The sequence below is a fragment of the Fusarium redolens genome, assembly GCF_020744475.1.
Source record: "Fusarium redolens strain MPI-CAGE-AT-0023 chromosome Unknown BKA55scaffold_15, whole genome shotgun sequence".
Classification (NCBI taxonomy): Eukaryota; Fungi; Ascomycota; class Sordariomycetes; order Hypocreales; family Nectriaceae; genus Fusarium; species Fusarium redolens.
In genome coordinates, this window is record NW_025763678.1 from 81971 (window position 1) to 102215 (window position 20245).

At 49.5% G+C, this 20245-nt stretch overlaps 9 protein-coding genes across 9 annotated transcripts; 5 read left to right on the forward strand and 4 right to left on the reverse strand.

The window, feature by feature from the left end:
- Positions 1-1401: 1401 nt before the first annotated feature.
- BKA55DRAFT_120229 (maintenance of mitochondrial structure and function-domain-containing protein) lies at positions 1402-2878 on the forward strand. The gene is made up of 4 exons (XM_046184780.1): positions 1402-1789; positions 1849-2120; positions 2178-2830; positions 2855-2878. Exons 1-3 carry the CDS (start codon positions 1603-1605, stop codon positions 2751-2753), a joined length of 1035 nt encoding a protein of 344 aa, XP_046045311.1. The 5' UTR covers positions 1402-1602; the 3' UTR covers positions 2754-2830; positions 2855-2878.
- Positions 2879-2979: 101 nt separating this feature from the next.
- BKA55DRAFT_693945 (uncharacterized protein) lies at positions 2980-3651 on the reverse strand (the record flags this gene model as incomplete). The annotated part of the gene is made up of 1 exon (XM_046199976.1): positions 2980-3651. The coding sequence occupies one exon, from the start codon at positions 3649-3651 to the stop codon at positions 2980-2982; it is 672 nt and encodes a 223-aa protein (XP_046045312.1).
- Positions 3652-4014: 363 nt separating this feature from the next.
- BKA55DRAFT_520636 (Coproporphyrinogen III oxidase) lies at positions 4015-5296 on the reverse strand (the record flags this gene model as incomplete). The annotated part of the gene is made up of 2 exons (XM_046188441.1): positions 4015-5034; positions 5090-5296. 2 exons carry the CDS (start codon positions 5294-5296, stop codon positions 4015-4017), a joined length of 1227 nt encoding a protein of 408 aa, XP_046045313.1.
- Positions 5297-7160: 1864 nt separating this feature from the next.
- BKA55DRAFT_542993 (autophagy protein Atg8 ubiquitin like protein) lies at positions 7161-7717 on the forward strand (the record flags this gene model as incomplete). Its single annotated transcript, XM_046190536.1, has 3 exons — positions 7161-7250; positions 7398-7615; positions 7669-7717. The coding sequence occupies 3 exons, from the start codon at positions 7161-7163 to the stop codon at positions 7715-7717; spliced, it is 357 nt and encodes a 118-aa protein (XP_046045314.1).
- Positions 7718-8357: 640 nt separating this feature from the next.
- BKA55DRAFT_520685 (S-adenosyl-L-methionine-dependent methyltransferase) lies at positions 8358-9521 on the reverse strand (the record flags this gene model as incomplete). The annotated part of the gene is made up of 4 exons (XM_046188444.1): positions 8358-8523; positions 8660-8696; positions 8755-9311; positions 9373-9521. 4 exons carry the CDS (start codon positions 9519-9521, stop codon positions 8358-8360), a joined length of 909 nt encoding a protein of 302 aa, XP_046045315.1.
- A 2034-nt stretch (positions 9522-11555) lies between these two features.
- On the forward strand, positions 11556-14507 carry BKA55DRAFT_577497 (uncharacterized protein). The gene has a single exon (XM_046193617.1). The coding sequence runs from the start codon at positions 11947-11949 to the stop codon at positions 14143-14145; it is 2199 nt and encodes a 732-aa protein (XP_046045316.1). The 5' UTR covers positions 11556-11946; the 3' UTR covers positions 14146-14507.
- Positions 14508-15015: 508 nt separating this feature from the next.
- BKA55DRAFT_120410 (tryptophan synthase beta subunit-like PLP-dependent enzyme) lies at positions 15016-17769 on the forward strand. Its single transcript, XM_046184781.1, has 6 exons — positions 15016-15259; positions 15372-15459; positions 15519-15589; positions 15639-15871; positions 15924-16833; positions 16887-17769. Exons 1-6 carry the CDS (start codon positions 15212-15214, stop codon positions 17688-17690), a joined length of 2154 nt encoding a protein of 717 aa, XP_046045317.1. The 5' UTR covers positions 15016-15211; the 3' UTR covers positions 17691-17769.
- A 78-nt stretch (positions 17770-17847) lies between these two features.
- Positions 17848-18615, reverse strand: BKA55DRAFT_596966 (uncharacterized protein; the record flags this gene model as incomplete). The annotated part of the gene is made up of 1 exon (XM_046196016.1): positions 17848-18615. One exon carries the CDS (start codon positions 18613-18615, stop codon positions 17848-17850), a length of 768 nt encoding a protein of 255 aa, XP_046045318.1.
- Positions 18616-18856: 241 nt separating this feature from the next.
- Positions 18857-20244, forward strand: BKA55DRAFT_650589 (uncharacterized protein). The gene is made up of 2 exons (XM_046197310.1): positions 18857-19110; positions 19171-20244. Exons 1-2 carry the CDS (start codon positions 18967-18969, stop codon positions 20083-20085), a joined length of 1059 nt encoding a protein of 352 aa, XP_046045319.1. The 5' UTR covers positions 18857-18966; the 3' UTR covers positions 20086-20244.
- Position 20245: the final 1 nt, after the last annotated feature.

Consider the following 20245-nt stretch of genomic DNA (forward strand, 5'->3'; position numbering starts at 1 on the left):
CACATCAACACCCCAAAAGCAAGCTCTCAATCACAGGCTCAGGACAAGGTACTCGGTACAGCTGCGGCGTTATAGAGACCACCACCTGTTCGTAACACGACCAAGCTCCTACAACAACAGTACTTGACATATATAAACTTAATACGGTGAGAACATGTGGCCTTCAGTTCGAACCATTGCAATTGCTATATCTTTCCAGCTTCAAGCATCACTATCATCCCAGGTCTGCAACCTTTCATCTCTACCTATTCATCGCCGATACACACATACCTAGGATAGTTCGCAACTTGCCTCAACAACAGCCGTATCCGGAACATGCCCGTTTTGCCTCATCTCACTATACTCCAAGATGATATAACCACACTTGACCGAAACCAATGGTGGAAGGCCAGCTCACAACTGCCATAATGCACCGGAGTTTGTTCGGTCGCCAGGACCGAGGTTCAATGAGTTGGGATGCCATGGGCCCCTTTGATCCGGTATATCCCCGCCGGTTCAACAAGTTTGATACATACAAGAATAACTCTCTTAGCATTTCATCTGTCACAGGAAACGGCCACACCTCGGTCTGCATACAATTGACCTCCTCGTTTGTCCTTTCACGGCTAGCAACACTCGTGCGAGGAACGACTATCGGTAGTTAGTGTCGCTGCACGAGTGCCATCGCTTTGTTATATCCTATTCGAGTAGTAGTGACATGGCACCCTCGTAACTCAACGCTTGCATCCACGTGTAGGTGTGTTAATAGCCGGCATTGGCATGTTAGCCTCCATCTTTCCGCTCTCCTACAAATGTCCCGAAGCCAAGGCTAGAGTTTATATTGATGGCATCATCATATACAATTTCGTATTGGACCCTGCTTCTTCAATGGTTTCTTCCTTCAACAGACATCCTTATTACCGTCCTCCGGTTCGCACCGAGGCCCAAGTGGGCGGCAATCTCACCAGAATCGAGTCGCTTACCATAAGTGGATGATCTGGCCACGCTATGTCGGATTCAGCAAATGAGCATTGGCCTGATAGTTGAATTTGGACTCTTCAGAAGACACTGTCGTCTTGGTTATTGCGAGTTTGCTTGTATATGTAATTCCTTTAGGTCATCATGAACCATCTAGATCGATATTCATCATACCAATTGGAGCTTCACGACGGTTCTGCAACACAGGTTGATTCAACAGTTCATCTGCCTATGATGTCAGTAAGACAACCAAGAAAAAGCAGCGCTACTCTACTTCTTCACTAGTTCAAATTGGAGATTCTCGCTTTTCTTTGTTCAGGGGCCTGTGCTTTCAATTCTCTTGGTTGCGATACCGCTTAGACCTTGAAATGTGGCTGAATTTCTGACTGTGGCGTATCCCACGTGATGTGGCACTGCAAGGCTCGAGCTTGAAGTCTCCAAGGTGCCTGGCCCAATCGGGAGCTACCTAAGCTTCCCCAAGAAGGCAGCCTCAAGACTACGTACGTGCGGCCACAATAATCACTGCATCAACATCACGACTCTACCTCCAACTTCGCCGCGCCTGCACGACCACCATCGCGCATTGATTCCTACCTCTACCCAGTCCAGCATCCGTCGTAATAGATTTACATTGACGAAGCAACGATGCCTACTACAACAGCAGAAACTCTCTCCCTCGTTACTCGAAACGTCACCGTTGCGCCCCTCGTCCTTCTCTCAGCCGTCGACCACTACAACCGAACTGTTTCTACCAAGACAAAGCGACGAGTAGTTGGTGTTCTTCTAGGACAAAATGATGGAAACGACGTGAGAGTGTCAAACAGTTTTGCTGGTGTGTTATCCTAGTATCATGGGACCGTAAGTTGGGCGGCGCTTACAATTGTCACACAGTTCCCTTCGAGGAGGATGAGAAGGACCCTTCAGTATGGTTCCTTGACCACAACTATGTCGAGTCGATGAACGACATGTTCAAGAAGGTCAACGCCCGAGAGAAGCTCATAGGATGGTACCACACTGGCCCCAAGCTACGCGCATCTGATTTGGAAATCAATGAACTCTTCAAGCGCTACACACCTAACCCTCTGCTCGTTATTGTCGATGTTCAGCCCAAGGAGTCGGGAGTTCCTACAGATGCTTACTTCGCCGTTGATGAGATCAAGGATGTATGTTGAGAAGCCTTACTGAAATCAGGTTCCCAACCAGCCACTGACACTCACTAGGACGGCACAACCACTGCCCGAACGTTTGTTCACACTCCTTCCGTTATCGAGGCCGAGGAAGCAGAGGAGATTGGTGTTGAGCACCTGCTAAGAGATATCCGCGATGTGGCCGCCGGAACATTGTCCACACGAGTCACAAACCAGCTTCAATCACTCCAGGGCCTGCACCTGCGCCTGCGAGATATCGGCACATACCTCCAGAAGGTTCTCGACAAGCAACTACCAGTCAACCACGCGATCCTCGGAAATTTGCAGGATGTCTTCAACCTGTTGCCCAACCTCTCGACACCCGAAGGAGATGGCAAGTCTGGCGGTGGCGAGTTGGCATATGCGATGAGCGTCAAGACCAACGACCAGCTTATGGCTATTTACCTGAGCAGTCTGATCCGCGCCATCACAGCATTCCACGATCTGATTGAGAACAAGATCCAGAACAGACAACAGCAGGAGGAGAAGGAGGCTAAGAAGGAAGAGATCAATGGCAAGGACGAGAAGAAGGAGGGCACCAATGGTTCAAGCGGCGACTCCAAGGAGGGCGCGGAAAAGGACAAGGAGAACAAGGAGATCAAGAAATAAGGAATAAAGACAAAAGACCTGGCAGATGAACTAGACTTGGACTGAGGCACTTTGGCGTCTGGCGGAGGGGAACCACGGCGATATCCTGGCCAAAGGTCAAGGCAAAAGCGCCTTTGTACATTGATCATATCAAACTGGATTGTTAGAGGACGGAGCGTGGATAATACATACTGGACAGACACGTCTTGAGAGACGGGTCTTTCGGTACTGCTATGATGAACCATATTTACAAGTCGGCTACGATACCAGCCATTTCATCTTTTGATACAACCCGATCCTCAACATACATCCCAAGCATTTCTGACCACTTATCCACAAGTAAGCATGCGAGTAGGTGTTTGCAACATGGAGGCGCATCTCCCCGTAGATCCATACTCATGCCTCCAAAGGACCACTCCCCATCTTCAGTTGGTAATTGCTGTACTTGGTTCGTTGTTGAGACAGCATGAGCATGAGCTGGGAAAGCATCTAACGTAAAGCTCGGACATGTACAATTCCACGCATCAAGATGCACAACGTAGCGCTTGGACGGTGAACTGAAGTCTCGAGTGCGGCGTGAAAGTGTCGTAGCGAGTGATCGAACGAGAAACATGTCGTTCTTTATCTTATCTGATGAAATCCCATCTTGAAGCTCTTCATTTCGCACTAGCCTAATAACGAGTCCCCGATCGAGAAGATCCAGCGCTGGGAGTAGAAGAGTTGGAAACAGCACATGGAGAGTTAATAGTAGAGGCCGTTGAGAGGGTGAAATGACTTTCAACGGTGATAATGTGGGTTGTTGAGCGGCCCGAAGTGGCTGCGCTGATGATATGTCTTCTGCGCCGGTAGATGGTGCGATATTAGAGACGGAACTTATGAGAGATGTAATCAACTGGCGATGGGAGGGGAGAGGCTCCATTGCCGTGGAGTTGATGAGTGCTGTTACATGGTTCGATGAATGATGTTGAAGGAAGAAGTCTAGTCTCCACGCTGAGATGAGTGGCGATGATTCAAAGATAACCAAAAGTACCTGCTCAAGAATACCTTACACGTCAACTATACAAGAATCACCAGTTCAACGAACCACTTTATGAATTATATAAATTATTTTTGATTTTTTAATATTCTCATATCGGACATATGGTCCGTCTTTTGTACCTAATAGCCTGCACCACCCTGTGTGTCCCCATCTATGATCCTCACGTATGATACACTAAACAATCGCTCAACCTCATGCTTCCACACAAATCAATTCCCTCTCTTAGATAAAAAGAGTACTAACTCAAACCCACTCCTTGGGGTCCCTGAGGACATCAACCAGGCGCTGCTCCCTGCTCTTAGGCTCGGGCTCATGCATGTACTTCCAGCCAGCCGTCAACGGCAAGCTCATAAGGATACTCTCGACCCTTGATCCAGGGGTGTTCAGACCAAATGCTGTACCACGGTCGTGCACCAAGTTGAACTCGACGTACTTGCCACGGCGGAGTTGCTGCCAATCCTTCTCCGCCTCAGTGTAGGGCATATCCTTGCGCTTCTCGATGATGGGAATGTAAGAGGGCAGGAAGGCCTTGAGGCAGTCCTGGACAAAGGAAAAGGTGTTCTCGCGATCTCGCTCGGTCTCATCGAGGTCGTCGAAGAAGATGCCACCAATACCACGGGCTTCGCCTCGGTGCTTGTTGTAGAAGTACTCGTCGCACCACTTCTTGAATCGTGGGTAGTAATCCTTGTCGTGAGCGTCGCAAGCTGCCTTGATCGTCTTATGGAAGTGAATAGCATCCTCATCGAAGAGGTAAGAGGGTGTCAAATCGCAGCCACCACCGAACCACCAAGCTTGAGATGTACCGTCGGGATTGGCTGTCTCAAAGTATCGGTAGTTAAGGTGGACCGTAGGGGCCATAGGGTTGTAAGGATGCAGAACCATGCTGAGGCCTGCAGCGAAGAAGTCGATCGACTCCATGTTGGGGTCCATGGTCTTGTGGTTTGCGCGCATCTTCTCAATGGCAGGCTTGGGGAGCGAGCCGTAGACGACACTCACGCCAAGACCGGCCTTTTCGAAGACGTTGCCTTCTTGAAGAACACAGGTTGTGCCACCACCGCCATTGGGGCGCTCCCACTCGTCCTTGCGAAACTTTTTGCCATCAACTCTCTCGAGCTCAGCGACAATCAGAGCTTGCTGCTCCCGAATAAACTTTTCCATGCGCAGGCGCATAGGCGAGTCCTCGTTAACACCAGACTCGCGCTTCTTCTGGGCATCGCGGTCGGCGAGAGTGGAGGGGTCGGCGTTGATAGGTTCGATTTCGGCCTGAGAGCAATAAAGTTAGCAATTGAGCTTCTGTTGTCCCAAGAGATGCATGTACCATCTTGTAAGCTAAAGGGGCGACTGCACCGAGGGCAACAGCAGCGAGCCACAGAGGAGAGTAGTTGAAGTAAGAGGTTCGTGAAGCTTTAGGGCCGGCAGACCTAGACAGCCAGCGTCTCGTAGAAGCGAATTGGGTTCTTGGAAAGCGTGCAGAAGGAGATGCAAGGTACGCAGCAAGGCGCTGGGAAGGCCGCCTGGCAGCCATGATATTATATAAATATTTGGACAATGCAACCCGAGGACCCGGGAAATGGTAGCGGCAAAACAAGGCCGAAGGCCGAGAACGAATACAGAAAGAGAGACAGAAAGGATACGACGATCAGGCGTTTCGGATGAGGCCACTTGCGAGTGCCAGGATGCGACAGTACAGGTACGGTACCTCTTGTTAGGTTCAAAGTATGTATGAGAACGACTGGGAACTCGGGTGATAGTCAGAATCGAATGTTCGGCAATTGGCTAACTGAGTCTAAGGGACTTGGTAGTGTGGAGCGGGACCCGACAATGTCTGCTCCGGTGGCCGGCCGGTGCCGAGGGCGGTCAAAATCAACGCACCACTCGGGGGTACTAGACCACTGTAGCTCCGTTTGCTCCTACAATCTGTATAGAGCTTCTCCGGGTGATTAGATCAGTTGTTATGAAGTCAAGGAAATTTGTAGAATAAGCATGATTTCTCCCGTGATGTGAATGTTGCAGTGTGGCTGACAGGGAAGGCCTCAGTTGTCAAACCATCAGCTTGGTGCATCTATGACTGATATCCATGTGAAGTGGCGTTGATAACTGGGCTGTCACTGAAGAACCCAGAACTTCTATGTTCCTGACTAGACTTTTCCAATAGAGAAACTGAATTACGACTAAAGAGTTATAATTTGCAGATATACACCAACTCAGTGACATACGCAACCAATATGACGGCCCACCATTAGGTTGCCTGTATATATTCCCAAGTACACGGTACTATAGTAAGATGGCCTCAGGTTTATTGAAAGTCCAATAACTTCTATTGTGAGAAGTGGTCAGCAGAGAAACTTTGCTTCACCAATCCTGCCTTTAGGTACTCTATTGGTTTCACCATGCAAACTTTCAGGAAGATAGTGCAGTTCCGTGAAAACTTCAAGATGAAGACAACTCAAGGTCTAGTAATATTTAAGATTTTCTTGACTTCAACTCACGAGATACCTAATTATGGCGACCAAGTCATGATTCATACATCACGGTATACTTTGGCCAGTACCCAATTGTAATTTACAGCATTAAGAACCCTGAAGGAGCTGATGGACATGGGCACGTTTGCAGCTCAAGCTACTTAGTATGCATCAGCCTAACCCTTTCCCGGATAGTGAATCGTTGTACCTTAAAACCACTCTAACGTTGCCCGTCGCTCGGATTCCGGTGATAGACCCTCGAAGTCTTTGTCGTAATGACCAGCATAAAAGAGGACCCCATTCCAAGTGATTAATTGCTTGTTTGTAAGAATCCCTCTCAAACTCGACCCTGTGACGAGACAGTGCGACGTGACTTGCTGCTTCCCCGCCATCGTTGCCTCGCGGGGCCTCTTGTGATTCACCGAGCATCATTGGTCTAGACCATTTATAGTTTAGCTCGATAGCCCCGCGCCTGTCTCTCCCATCACTGCTTGTCCTCCTGCCACTTGGTGCCCGCCTAGCCCCCCTCTGACTCTGAGGTGAGTGAGCGTGCTGCCTGCCCTGCGCCTGTGTCCTCCCTGCAGCTTTGAACCTGTCTGCACCTGCGCCTCCGCTTGTAGTGCAAGGTTGCTTGCTGCCTTCCGCCTCGACCGCTCATCTGTACTGTGCCAGAGTCTGTGTCTGTGCCACTGCCACCTTCTGCCTGTGACTCTCTGCTCTTCCTCATTCTTCTTCTGCCTGACGCAAGCAAATCGTAACCTAAACCCTTTTCTCATTTACCTTATCTATCGCCAACTCCATCGTTTTTTTTCCCTTTTCATACTTTCCCGAATTTTCCGCTGCTACAAGTCAACCATCCCGACAGCTTGATTCCACTATCGATACCACACTTACCGCCTCTACATCCTATCAACCATCACCGTCAACATGCGCAGCAAGTTCAAGGACGAGCATCCCTTCGAGAAGCGTAAGGCTGAGGCCGAGCGCATTCGACAGAAGTACTCTGACCGTATTCCTGTACGTAATTTACCAGTCGCTTTGATTTGGACTCAAGTTCGGGCTCCGACTTGGCGATGAGAGAATGGCGGGCGCGTGCAATCGTGCAGTGACCGCTTATTCCGTTCGTTTCTTTACCACGACAGAAAGCTAACATGTCGCAAATAGGTCATTTGCGAAAAGGTCGAGAAGAGCGACATTGCGACCATCGACAAGAAGAAGTACCTTGTCCCCGCCGATTTGACCGTCGGTCAGTTCGTCTACGTCATCCGCAAGCGAATCAAGCTCTCCCCCGAGAAGGCCATCTTCATCTTCGTCGACGAGGTGCTTCCCCCAACAGCCGCCCTTATGAGCAGCATCTACGAGGAACACAAGGACGAGGACGGGTACGTTTCCCATACAACTGTTGGAGAAAACCACTTGCTGACATGATCTACAGCTTCCTATACATTACCTACTCCGGCGAGAACACCTTTGGTGATGCTTGAGAGTAAGCTGTGTGGAATCGGTTCTATATCCCACGTCGAGAATGATGAAGGCGTTACGGTCGTGTTTGGGTGAATATTCGTTGGTCACTGGTTATGTTCACGTTATCTTTTGAGTCCGTACTTCAGACTTCGATAGAGTGTCTGCTGCTCTTTCTGGCAACACGTCTGTTTACTCGCTAGATCTAGCAACGCAGCTACGGTCCGAAGTGCCTTTTTCTCACTTTTCCGGATAATATCAGGTGTATTTTGATCAGTGACACGATTTTCTCAGTCTTTGAATATGGTATCAGAAACAATATCCAAGTATCCAATCTTTGACATCCATAACTCATGGCACAGTCACGCCGAGCGGCACTCCCACGAGAACCAAGATTAGGCAGCTGTAGCTATCACCTGATCACCCCAACTTGGAACCGTGAGCGCTAGCACGCCATGTGCCTGAATGACTTGTCAGAGCCGCGATCGGCATTTATGTTTACAAATACTGAACTTGCCACTGGCAAGACAATTTGTGATAACGTGCAAGAGGGCGGTTCCCAGCTTAGAATACCTCTGAATAGTCTATTGATGTCTAATGGATAAGATGTCTCAATTTTATGATTTTGAGGGAACATGGTGTTGATTCTCTGCCGCTTATGCCTCATACCGTCTCCTTATTGAACGCCATGACAGCGTAACGAAAAGAGCCGTTGGCATAACCCCGTCTCATTGCGCGAAATGACTGTAAGAAAGCAATACCGTCACGGCCTTGAGTAAACGCAAACGCCCAAAGAGATGGGTTCTGCACAAGTGACCAAGTAATATCCCTAAAACAGATGAATGTAAACTCATGATCAATAGTCGGATATAAGAGGTTCGTACCATGTCTTTCGGACCTGTTGACTGATGTCCTTTGGCTCAGACAAGACTTTAAGCCCGGCCTTCTTCGCAAGATCCACGTACCCTTGCTGGGTACAGAGGGGTGGGAGTAGCATGCCATCTGCACTCAATTTAAGTTCATGAACACATGAATACGAATATTTCGCGTGTAACCTTACCTTCGATAGGCTTGATATCATTGGTAAAAGTTGTATCGTCAACATCCTCGTCCTTGAACCAATCTGCCAATACCAACTTGCCTCCAGGCTTGAGGACTTTCATCACGTTCTCAAAGAATAATGCCTTGTTTGGGAAATGGCTAAGAGCTTCACTTATCCATACTGCATCAAAGGTGCCCTGCTGGTCGTTGAAGAAGTCGCCCATCTTCTCGGCATCAAGCTCGAGAAATTTGACTTTTCCCTCGCCGAGTTTGGTGAAGCCATTATCATCTGACACATCAGACGAAGAGGTGCCTTCGACAGCAGCTTTGGTCAGCCGATTGGCGATCTCGACTTGTTTGTTGGAGATGGTGACGCCAGTCACAGAGCTACCATGTTTGGAAGCGAGATACCGAGATGTTCCACCGATACCACAGCCGACATCAAGAACCGAGCTGTTGGGTGGGAGGTTTGAAATGTCGAGGAGGAGCTGAATAAGATTGGCTTGAGCTTCCTCCTTTGTTTGCGTGGCTTCAGATTCTGGTGTTGGCCAGTACCCATGATGGATATGTTCGCCCCTAGTAAGCCAGTGGATCAGCAATAGCTAAGCTTTCTGCGAGGTAGTTTTATTTAACATACCACAAACTCAAATAATAGTCGCTTGCAAGGTCATAATGTAGCTTGATTCTGTCCTTGAGGACTTGCATAGTTGAGTGGGCGAGGCCGAGGGGAGTGTCATATTGCTTGCTCAGGTCGGTAGTTTGGTCAGACACTGCTGCGGCGGCCATGATTGCTGTTGCTCGAGGTGGTACGGAGTTTAGGTATTGAAGCAATTGTTCAAGTTTGTTTGCAATTTATTTATCAGAATCACACGGTGATGTTTATAGTCAGGGGAGTACGTATGTACCCCGCGCGAAGATATGCGCATCAGTGACTGCAGGGTGACACAATCGTTACCTGTGTCTCTGAAGGCCATGCTGGGGAATGGGCTAGTTTACGAGAACAGAAAGAGGCTAGAGATGTTGGACAAGGCACGAAAGCACTCCTGGATATGATTGCCAAAGGACATTATCAGACCACAGTTACGTATCCCAATGAAGTTGGACAAGTTGAGTTGACATGAAAGTCATGATGAAGCAAAATTACACAAACTGTCTGATCTTACCAGTTGCAAGCTGGACCTTACTGAACCCTTTGTTAGCTGACGACTGTTTTTGGCAACAGATTTCGAACGCGATAATAGAAAGCATGCTTTTAACAAAGGAAGCTCGTTATTTTAAGCTCTTCTGGGATGGTTGGCTGCACTTCTTGTAGACGTTCTGCCTTCAGTGGGTTCGGTTTCACTACGCGCCAAAAGAGCTACCAGCGGCTGTAACCGCAGCCAATCGTTTTACACTGGAACGACCAAGACGCGACCACTTTCCGATGGTTCGATACACAAAGCGCTTCGCAAGATTAATACTCGATCTCTATTTGGAGTAGGTATTTGCTTGTCGCTCAGTACCTTTCGTCAGGGCACCAATAACAAAACATCCATCTTAAGCCAGAGGAAAACGAGACGACTCCCCCGCCATATGACATCATACTCTTCAGCCCAACTTGACTACGGCTAAAGAGCTTTGACAACACACTTTATCTATCTTTAAACACCTCACTTACCTGTTCACCTGGCCATCTCACCGCTGACCAAGTTTCAGAATATGCAAGACGATGATCAGAAACAAATCCAGCCAACCCGTGACTCTTTCCAGAAAATCCTGTTTCAACTACAACTCATCAAGTGGCGATTTCTTTGGGCGAGATCGGCGGTTACCGACCACGTGAACCCCTGTCAACGAGGGCCCTGAAGAGAGACCCTTAGACCTATTTGGGGAAGCTATTCACCAGGGTCCAGGGGCTTCAACGGTGAAAGAGGCCCCTGTTTGGAGGCTTGATTGGCTGTCAGCCCTGGCAGCTCACAACAACATCCTGGTACGCCACCTCGAAAACATTCACCACCAAGAAATGTTCTCGTGATGATCATAGCCTTTTGAAATCGTTTCTCGGAAGACCCTGCTTTTCCTAGTGACCTACACGATGGTATTTACGGCGCAGTTACATTAGCCAAATAGCCAGCATATCGGAATCAGTCAACAACTCCGCCACTGCGCTCATGGCTTCAGGCTAGGGTTTCATGGGAAACAGCTTGCAATGGCGTCACCCGCTTGGACTACCAAGATGTGCCGTCTTCCTATCAGATAAATGCCCATGCTCTTCGCCGCCAACTGATGGTGAGGTTTGGAATGCTGGGCACCACTCACCTTATCGCTCCACGGTGTTCCCCTTGCACTTTGCGTGAGTCACTATATATCTATACTTCAACTCGTACCCCATTCACTTGGAGGCTGCTGCGGTTGATGCTGTGATATTGCGAGAAAAGTGCTGCCTACAGTACCTTGCTCATTGTGCAAGTCCTCTACGGAACGGCCTTATAACATTCAACCCATGCTTGAGGCGGCTGGGCCACTCAAAGCGACAAGTCAAACAACCTCGCACCTATAGCCAGCCCAACTGTATATTCAACTCAACTCAAGCTCAGCTTCAGCTTTAAATCTACTACGAACGCCACCTACCTCAATATCCTTGCGATCCGTTTGCTCTTGGGTCGGTTTCGGAACCGTTTGTGTTCAGGCCTTTGCCAGCATCGTGACTGGTCACCGGTATAGGTGGGCGCTTAGCTCACTCAATTCAACTTCACTCTCGTACTCTAAGCGCTGCCGCCAGAACCGTCGAGGGCGTTTCTGTTACAGCTGATTTCTATTGGAATTTGTTATTCATTGGATACTCTATTTGTGGAGTAAGTCAGGTATGTTGCGTCAAAGCTTTTGCAATCACCCTCTCTTATTGTTGTTATTCCCCTTCCTATTGTTCTATTGTTCGGCCTTTTCTTTCACTTATACACAATCGCACTTCAACCTCGAACAATCAACATGGAATCATAGACGATAGACTGGAAATACTTTTTTGCTCACGGCCGTCATTTCCTTTGTCCCATTTCTTTCATCTTTCGACCTTGGGTTCTTTATCTAATTAATCTTTGTCCCTTCATCGTGTAAATCATCATCACATCTCACTCGACCTGACCCTCATCTTCTTTCGGTCTTCACAATTTTCTACTTATACAATCTCATACAAACTTAATCGTTTGCATTTACCAACAAACATAGATTCAAGATGTTCTCCTCACGGAAAGAAAACGACGACCCGCCGGTCTACCCGGCCGTACCCAACTCCCTCCGGTCAGAATCATTCGAAATGACCGAGATGCGAAAAGTTCAAGAAGCTCGAGCTGATACTGCTCCAAACGTTACTCCCTACCTCAGCCTCAGGGCAAGGCTCTCTCAAATATGGATGAATCGCTGGACAATTCTCCTCATCCTAGTCTTGGTCCGAGTCATGATCCTCATCGTCGACCTCAAAGAAAACGTCGGAGATGCCAAAGTCAAAGCCCTTTCCGCCTGTACCAAGGTCGAAGATGTTGGCAGCGCCATGGCCTCCATGCCTCATTACCTCTCTAGGGGCGTAAACGAACTCGCAGCCTCAGGAATCGAAAAGTCAGTTGATGCCATGGTGTACTTACTCGACCTCGTCCTTGTCGGCGTCAAGAACATGATCGTGTTCTACATCAACTTCCTAACCGCCACATACGTGTGTCTGATTACCGCCATGGTCCACGGTAGTCTCAATGTTGTTGCCGATGTCACTGAAGGGGCGACTGAAAAGTTCAACGGTGTGATCGACAAGGCTGTGGAAAAGATAGATAGTCTCTCCAAGGAACTCGAAGATGGCATTAACAAGGTCACCAAGGGGATTGAAGACTCTGTCTTTGGAGACCTTGTTCCCGATATCCCCAAGGTTGACTTCTCCAGCCCTGTCAAGGAACTCAAGGACTTTGACATCAAGTCCGAAGATTTCGTCAAGGATGTCCGCAAATTGGAAGATGATCTTCCCGACTTCCGAGAAGTCCAGAACTTGACGGAACAAGCCATCTCAATCCCGTTCGACTTCGTCCGCAAAGCCCTCAACGAAACCTACGGCAACTACAAGTTCGATCGGGATGTTTTTCCTCTCGCCCAAAAGAAGAAGTTGACTTTCTGTTCTGAGAATACTGCTCTCAACGACTTCTTCAACAACCTGTTCGAACTTATCCACAAAGCTCGAACTATCTTCATCGCTGTCTTGATCATTCTCGCTCTGACCGCTATTGTTCCCATGGCTTGGCTTGAGATCAGACGGTGGCGACGACAACAGCAGCATGCGCGTCTTATTGCTCAGAACTCGTATGACCCCATGGACATTGTCTACATTGCATCTCGACCCATGACGGCGACTGCGGGCATCAAGATTGCTTCGCACTTCAAGGGCAAGCGACAGATTCTTGTACGATGGCTTATCGCTTATGCCACTTCTGTCCCAGCCCTCTTCATCCTGTCTCTTGCAATCGCCGGCTTCTTCTCTTGCTTTTGCCAGTGGCTCCTCCTCAAAGCGATCAGAGACCAAGTACCTGCTCTTGCAGGCCAAGTTGGCGCATTCGCCGACGATGTTGTTGAGAACCTCGAAGGCGTTTCGGCTGAATGGGCCCATGATGCCAACGGTGTGATCACTGGTTTCAACAATGAAATCAACAACGACGTCCTTGGCTATGTTACCAACGCCACGGATGCTGTCAACGACACTCTCAACACATTTATTGATACCATGAACGATGGACTCAACACCGTCTTCAAGGGAACTATCCTCCTTGACCCTATCAAGACAGTCCTTCACTGTGTCATTGGTATCAAGATCGAGAGCGTACAAAAGGGACTCACTTGGGTTCATGACCACGCCCAGGTCAACTTGCCACTCTTCGAAAACAATATCTTCAGTGAGGGTGCGAAGGACTCGGTTGAAGGTGACTCGGAGCTTAACACGTTCCTGGCATCTCCGTCGTCCGCCACTACTGATGAGGTCACGGGGGCTGTAAAGGCAGTTACAGATTGGCTTCACGGCAAGCTGATTCAAGACGCTCTCATCTCTACCGGTATCCTTCTAGTGTATGTGCTTGTTGTTCTCATTGGCACAGTATGGACAATTGTCGGCATGGTCTCGCCAGACAAGGGCCGCGCTGAAGGCGGTATGCGCTATACTGGAGACAACAGACCAGGCCTAAGTCCTCGCGTCGGACATCAAGATCCTGCCAACCCCGATGGTGCAACACACTTTCCTCGTTTTGGGTCCTCCTCTGGTGAGATAGATCACTACAGAGAAGATGCAAGCAGGCATGACGAGAAGTTCATGTCCGGTGCAACAGGGGCCCGTGCCACACAGGTGGATGGTCACCAAAGAAGCAGCTCCTACGGCTACTTAGACACGGCAAGCGGCAAATACTAGGAGTGTTGGAGCCCGATAGCCAGTTGAAGGATAATTTCCCTTGCAGTTTCATTTTTATTACTCTGGCCCTGGCTGGACCCGCGCCGAGAGAGACGATCCTTTTCAACTGCATGAAGCGATGATTACACGGAAGGCGTTGATACAACGTATCTTGGACATGGAGGCAACTCATATTTATTTCGTTTGTTTCTCAACTGATATCCAAAAGGAAAAAAGGTAGTGGTCGTTGGATACTTAGTCTATGTTTCGTGTCTAAGGGGTAGTCTTGGGTCTGGTTTGTGTTCTACATTGTTTGTGGTCATGATTCCAACCAGATTGTTTCTAGCCCTAGAATGACATAGTAACAACAAATTGAAGGCTACAATTGCAAATCTTGTTGTGTATAGTGGTGATGTGAATGTGCTGCATGCGTGATGAATGCATGGCTATTGTGACTGCATAACAGTGCGTAGACTCCCTTTGATTAGTGGAAGTTTGCTCTATTTCTGATCGAAAGAGGTTATTCCTAATGCTAATTCAGCCTTACATGTGGTTCTTTGTTACAAGATGCTTGGCGTCGGAGCTGCTTGACAAATGTGCCTTAGTTTTGGTGTGCATGATGACTGCAGCAAAGGTAAATGCTTGGCAATACCCAATCGTAATCCCCGTAATTGCTTACATAGGTAGGAGCACTAGATATGTCACACGATTGAGATGCCATGATGCAAGACCCTGAAATTGCAACCAGAGCTCCATCCAATGTCATGTTGATTGATTACCCAATTAGGGAATTCCGGAGCCGATGTGGGTGCTATGATGCTTGATGCAGGGCGGAGTGTGGGCGGAATATGCACCTGCGGGCGACTTGCATGAGCGGGAAGGAGCTAAAGAGTCCAACGGGTCAATTGCAGGTGGCGGAACTCGTTCTTCCGGAATCGGTGGCGGAGAATGAGAATGCAGTCACCAACAAACAACCTCGCCTCAATTTCTTTCTCTCTTTCTTTAAAGATCAACACGTCCTCCCTAGAAATTTCCTCCTTTCAATATCCGTATCATTTCTAGGACCAGAGTCGGAAATCAATTCGCCATGGACGCTATCAAACAGACTTTCAGGCGCTGCAAGGAGCAGAACAGGGTGAGTACACCAAATCCCGTCATGACTGCCCCTCCGCGGGGTAAAACGACAAGAATATCAACTTTCGCGGGGAGAACAAAGAAGCTGACAATGAACTCTTCCTCTGGAACAGTCTGCGCTGGTAACATATGTTACTGCCGGTTACCCCAAGCCTGAAGATACACCCAATATCCTCCTCGCTCTCGAGAAGGGTGGCGCCGGTAAGTTTTCCTCGGCCCAATGACGCCTGTGAACTGTACTAACCGACTCGCAACTTTAGACGTTATCGAAGTCGGTGCTCCTTTCACCGACCCAATTGCCGATGGCCCTACTATTCAAACTGCCAACACGGTTCGTACAGCACCAATCGCTTCGATTAAACAGGAATTGACTGGTTTAGATCGCTCTCGAGAATGGCGTCACAATCGAGTCCACTTTGGCGATGGTGAAGGAGGCCCGATCTCGCGGTCTCAAGGCCCCTGTGATGCTTATGGGCTACTACAACCCTCTTCTCAGCTACGGTGAGGAGAAGCTGCTCCAAGACTGCCACTCTTCCGGCATCAATGGCTTCATCGTCGTCGATTTGCCTCCCGAGGAGGCCATTTCCTTCCGAAAGCTCTGCAACAAGGGCCGGTGAGTTAACCCCGTGAAGTCGAGCCGAGGACAATGCTGACCCCACAAATAGTCTCTCATATGTTCCTCTTATTGCTCCCGCTACATCAGATACCCGAATGAAGATTCTCTGCCAGCTCGCCGATTCATTCATCTACGTCGTTTCACGCATGGGCGTCACCGGCGCTACCGGCACTCTTAACGCGAACCTCCCCGACCTCCTAGAGCGAGTGAAGAAGTACAGCGGCAACAAGCCCGCCGCTGTCGGTTTCGGTGTTAGCACACGAGAGCACTTCCTAAGTGTTGCTACTTTGTCAGACGGTGTCGTCGTTGGCAGTCAGATCATCACCACCATCAAGAACGCCGCTCCCGGCCAGGCTCTTGCCGATGTCGAAAAGTACTGTGCCTACCTATCAGGCCGCGACTCCGATGAGAACACACGAGAGGTCGGTCTTGTTGAGGCTGTTGCTGGTGCTAAGGAGCCCAGCGGCGAGAACGTCACCGTCAGTGGTACCGTCACAGATGCCGATATTACTGCCGAGGAGGACAGCGCTCTGGTTGCCCAGCTCGCTGCTCTTCACGGCAAGATCCCTGAACGATTTGGCGAGTTCGGTGGTCAGTACGTTCCTGAGAGTCTGATGGACTGCCTATCACAACTGGAGGACGGATTCAATGCGATCAAGGACGACCCCTCATTCTGGGAGGAATACAGATCTTACTACGAGTACATGGGACGACCCGGCCACTTGCACTTGGCTGAGCGACTCACTGAGCACGCTGGCGGTGCCAACATCTGGCTCAAGCGTGAGGATCTGAACCACACTGGTAGCCACAAGATCAACAACGCCCTGGGACAGCTTCTCCTTGCCCGAAGACTCGGAAAGAAGCGAATTATCGCTGAGACTGGTGCTGGTCAGCACGGTGTTGCTACCGCCACAGTTTGTGCCAAGTTCGGCATGGAGTGCACAGTTTACATGGGAGCTGTAAGTTTTGGCCTATTCTCTGATTCAAACATTGTTACTAATACATTAAATAGGAGGACGTCCGACGACAGGCTCTCAACGTTTTCCGTATGCGACTACTCGGTGCCAAGGTTGTTGCTGTCGAAGCTGGCAGCAAGACTCTTCGAGACGCAGTCAACGAGGCCCTCCGCGCTTGGGTCGTTGACTTGGATACTACCCACTACATCATCGGTTCTGCCATCGGACCTCACCCCTTCCCTACCATTGTCCGAACCTTCCAGTCAGTGATCGGTAACGAGACCAAGCAACAAATGCTCGAGAAGCGAGGCAAGCTTCCCGATGCTGTTGTGGCTTGTGTTGGTGGTGGCAGTAACGCTGTCGGCATGTTCTACCCCTTCGAGAACGAGCCTACTGTCAAGCTTCTAGGTGTTGAGGCTGGTGGTGACGGTGTTGATACTGCTAGACATAGTGCTACTCTCACTGGTGGTTCCAAGGGTGTCCTGCACGGTGTAAGGACATATGTTCTCCAGGACAAGCACGGCCAAATCACCGAGACACATTCCGTTTCCGCCGGCCTCGATTACCCCGGTGTCGGACCTGAGCTGAGCTCTTGGAAGGACAATGAGCGAGCCAAGTTCGTTGCTGCCACTGATGCCGAGGCTTTCCTTGGCTTCAAGCTCATGAGTCAGCTCGAGGGTATCATTCCCGCTCTTGAGACAGCTCACGGTATCTTTGGTGCCATTGAGCTTGCCAAGACAATGAAGAAGGGCGAGGATATTGTCATTTGCCTGAGTGGCCGTGGCGACAAGGACGTGCAAAGCGTCGCTGATGAGCTGCCCAAGTTGGGCCCCAAGATTGGCTGGGATCTCCGTTTTTAGATTAAAAAGTGATACCATGTTTGGATTATGTAGCAACCATTGAAATGACAGCATGAACAAAAAGTCTTTTTCTATCGTGGCTCTGGCGGGTTGGTGATACAATGGTTGGAAGGCGTTGAAAATGGGGGGTTTTGGTACATATTATACATAAGACATTTTACACCGTAATCTTTTGCTCGCCTTGTCTCTTTCTGGCTTCCATCTCTGCATCAAGCTCCTTGAACAACAGGGCCTCATCCTCATCTGACAACTCCTCAATGCCCTCCAAATCAGCCAAGTCCTCATCACCCAGCACAAACTCCTGCGCCACAAGTTCACCCAGCGTTGCTTGGCTCCGCTTGCTCAAAGGACCAGGAGTTGCGAAATCGAGTGCATACTGAATGATATCGTCCCGGTCCTCGATCTCCTTGGGCAACATACCCAGAGCAATACGTTCCTCGTTAAATCGCTTCTGAATATCCTTGGACTGCATAAGAAGCCACCTCAGGTTCCAGCCACCAGGGCCAAGCTCCTTTATCCTGGCGGGCTTGCTCTTGAGAAGATATTCCTGGAGACCACCCTCTCGGCGGATGGTCTTGAGAACTCGGAGTGTGAGGCGGGTCTTGACGTTGGCTTGTATGGCGGGTAGCCTGAAGACCTTGACGTGAACGTTTGGACGCCAGAATCGACGGGCCTTGTTGTTGTACTTTTCCGCAACAGTGTTCCCGAAACGGATTCTCGCTGAGCCGTATAGACCCTTGTTGGACTGCTTGTAGACTCTTCGCTCGCCATAGGGATATGGAGGGATCAGGCGGTTGGGTAGAAGGTGTGACTTGATCGTCTTGGTCTGCTGAGGAAGAGTTGTGCTGAAAAGTCGAGCGGGTGTCACTGGTGATGATGAGACCAGGGCCCTCAGAGCCGGCCGAGCGGGGGCCCAGGATGCCATGATATTCGTTATCGAGACTCGGAGTGTGATTTTCTGGTTATATACGAGGCATTGGTCTCAATTGACGTCGAGGTGGGCGGAGATTTTCGAGCGCGGAGTGCCCCCTTCGAGATGCGCTGATCGTCAACGATATCAATGACCTTTTGGAGTTGAGATTTTTGGGCTGTCGTTGTTCGGAGGGGCGTGATGTTCCGGCGCCGGAGACATGGGCTCTTTGACTTGGGGGAATTGCCCAATCAGATGATTTCGTGGTGTCCTCACGATAGGGTCCACTACAGCTTCACTATCAACAAAGCAAACAATGAGTATTCGTCGACAGCGGGATCTGACCTGATCTGATATACGATAGCCATGTTTCCTCCTGTGGAAGACTCTGTTCTTCAGAATAACCCTGACTTTGCGAATCTTTATAATAAACTTACTAATCTTATTCTTAATCCGGATGGATCGACTAAGGAGGATCCCAGAGCTAAAGAGCGGGCTGCAGTTCGAGAGGTGAGACTACTACGTGGTTATTGATTCAATAGTGTTGTTGTATTCTGACTTGAGTTATAGAAACTCAACCGCCGGCGCCTTGTCTGTGCGAAACAACATCTCCTAACTCGTGCCATCTCATCAACAACGCCATCAAGCACACCGCCCGCAACAAGAGCTTCCTCCCGCCTACGAGCACCTCATAACCAACAGCCTACAGAGTCAAGATCTCAATTACAGCAACAGCCTTCGCTTCCAGAGCCTCTACTCGATCTTCTTCTCATCCTCCCTCCTCTTCTCGACGCCAGCAATCCACCTCTTCCTCAAGATACTCTCCAACTCCTATTCGCCCATCCTCCCCTTTCAGACCTTGAGACTCTCCTCCCAGCTCTTGCGCCGGTTATCGCTTCGAATTTACGGACCTGGGCATTAGGTCTTGCGCGAATCGCTCATCCATCTACGAATCCATCTTTTCTTCATCGACATATTGCTTCGTTGCCAGCTACACTCTCAACCTGGCGTTCTGACCTCACCGCCGCAGAAGCAGATCTCAGCACTCACCGTTTACGCTCCCTCGCCGCTCTAACAACTCTTCTTCAGACCGCAAGCAATGCTTTGAGTCTTCTCGTCCGCGCTCTTGAAGTAAAGCACGGCGTTGTAGCCCGCAGTCTTGAGCTCCGTGCCGCAGACGTCGCCCTTCAAGCTCGTCGTCACGACGCCGATGCTGCTATAGCTGCTGCCTCTGTGCGCCGCGCGGTCTACACACCCGAAGCAATTGCTGCTCTAAAGAACTATGGCGCGCACTTGCGCGATGCTAGAATGCGGGGCGAGGAGCGCATTCGCGGTCTGCAGGCTGAGTTGGGAGAGTATGGTGTTGGTGTTGACGGCGGAGAGACGAAGGAGAGGAAGATGAGGGAGATGTCGAGGGTATATCGGGAAATGGCGAGACAGATGGATGAAGTGAAAAGAGACCTGGACCGACTGAACCAGGGTTAAACAGGGGCGGTAGTTGTGAGACACAATGTGTTTCAGACTATTCACGCTGTATGAAAGATAATGACGGCATAAGAGCGGTACGAATTGCTAGCATGACTTAGACTTAATACCTACTTAGATTGATTGCATATATCTTCACATTTCCAAACCAAACACGAGG

Excerpts from the sequence above, each read along its gene's own strand:
- BKA55DRAFT_120229 (XM_046184780.1), top strand. The coding sequence starts at position 1,603 with ATGCCTACTACAACAGCAGAAACTCTCTCCCTCGTTACTCGAAACGTC. Across the intron at positions 1,790-1,848 it reads AGTGTCAAACAGTTTTGCTG|TTCCCTTCGAGGAGGATGAG; the intron begins GTGTGTTATCCT and ends ATTGTCACACAG. Across the intron at positions 2,121-2,177 it reads CCGTTGATGAGATCAAGGAT|GACGGCACAACCACTGCCCG; the intron begins GTATGTTGAGAA and ends GACACTCACTAG.
- BKA55DRAFT_577497 (XM_046193617.1), top strand. The coding sequence starts at position 11,947 with ATGTTCTCCTCACGGAAAGAAAACGACGACCCGCCGGTCTACCCGGCC.
- BKA55DRAFT_120410 (XM_046184781.1), top strand. The coding sequence starts at position 15,212 with ATGGACGCTATCAAACAGACTTTCAGGCGCTGCAAGGAGCAGAACAGG. Across the intron at positions 15,260-15,371 it reads GCTGCAAGGAGCAGAACAGG|TCTGCGCTGGTAACATATGT; the intron begins GTGAGTACACCA and ends CCTCTGGAACAG. Across the intron at positions 15,872-15,923 it reads AAGCTCTGCAACAAGGGCCG|TCTCTCATATGTTCCTCTTA; the intron begins GTGAGTTAACCC and ends CCCCACAAATAG.
- BKA55DRAFT_650589 (XM_046197310.1), top strand. The coding sequence starts at position 18,967 with ATGTTTCCTCCTGTGGAAGACTCTGTTCTTCAGAATAACCCTGACTTT. Across the intron at positions 19,111-19,170 it reads AGCGGGCTGCAGTTCGAGAG|AAACTCAACCGCCGGCGCCT; the intron begins GTGAGACTACTA and ends CTTGAGTTATAG.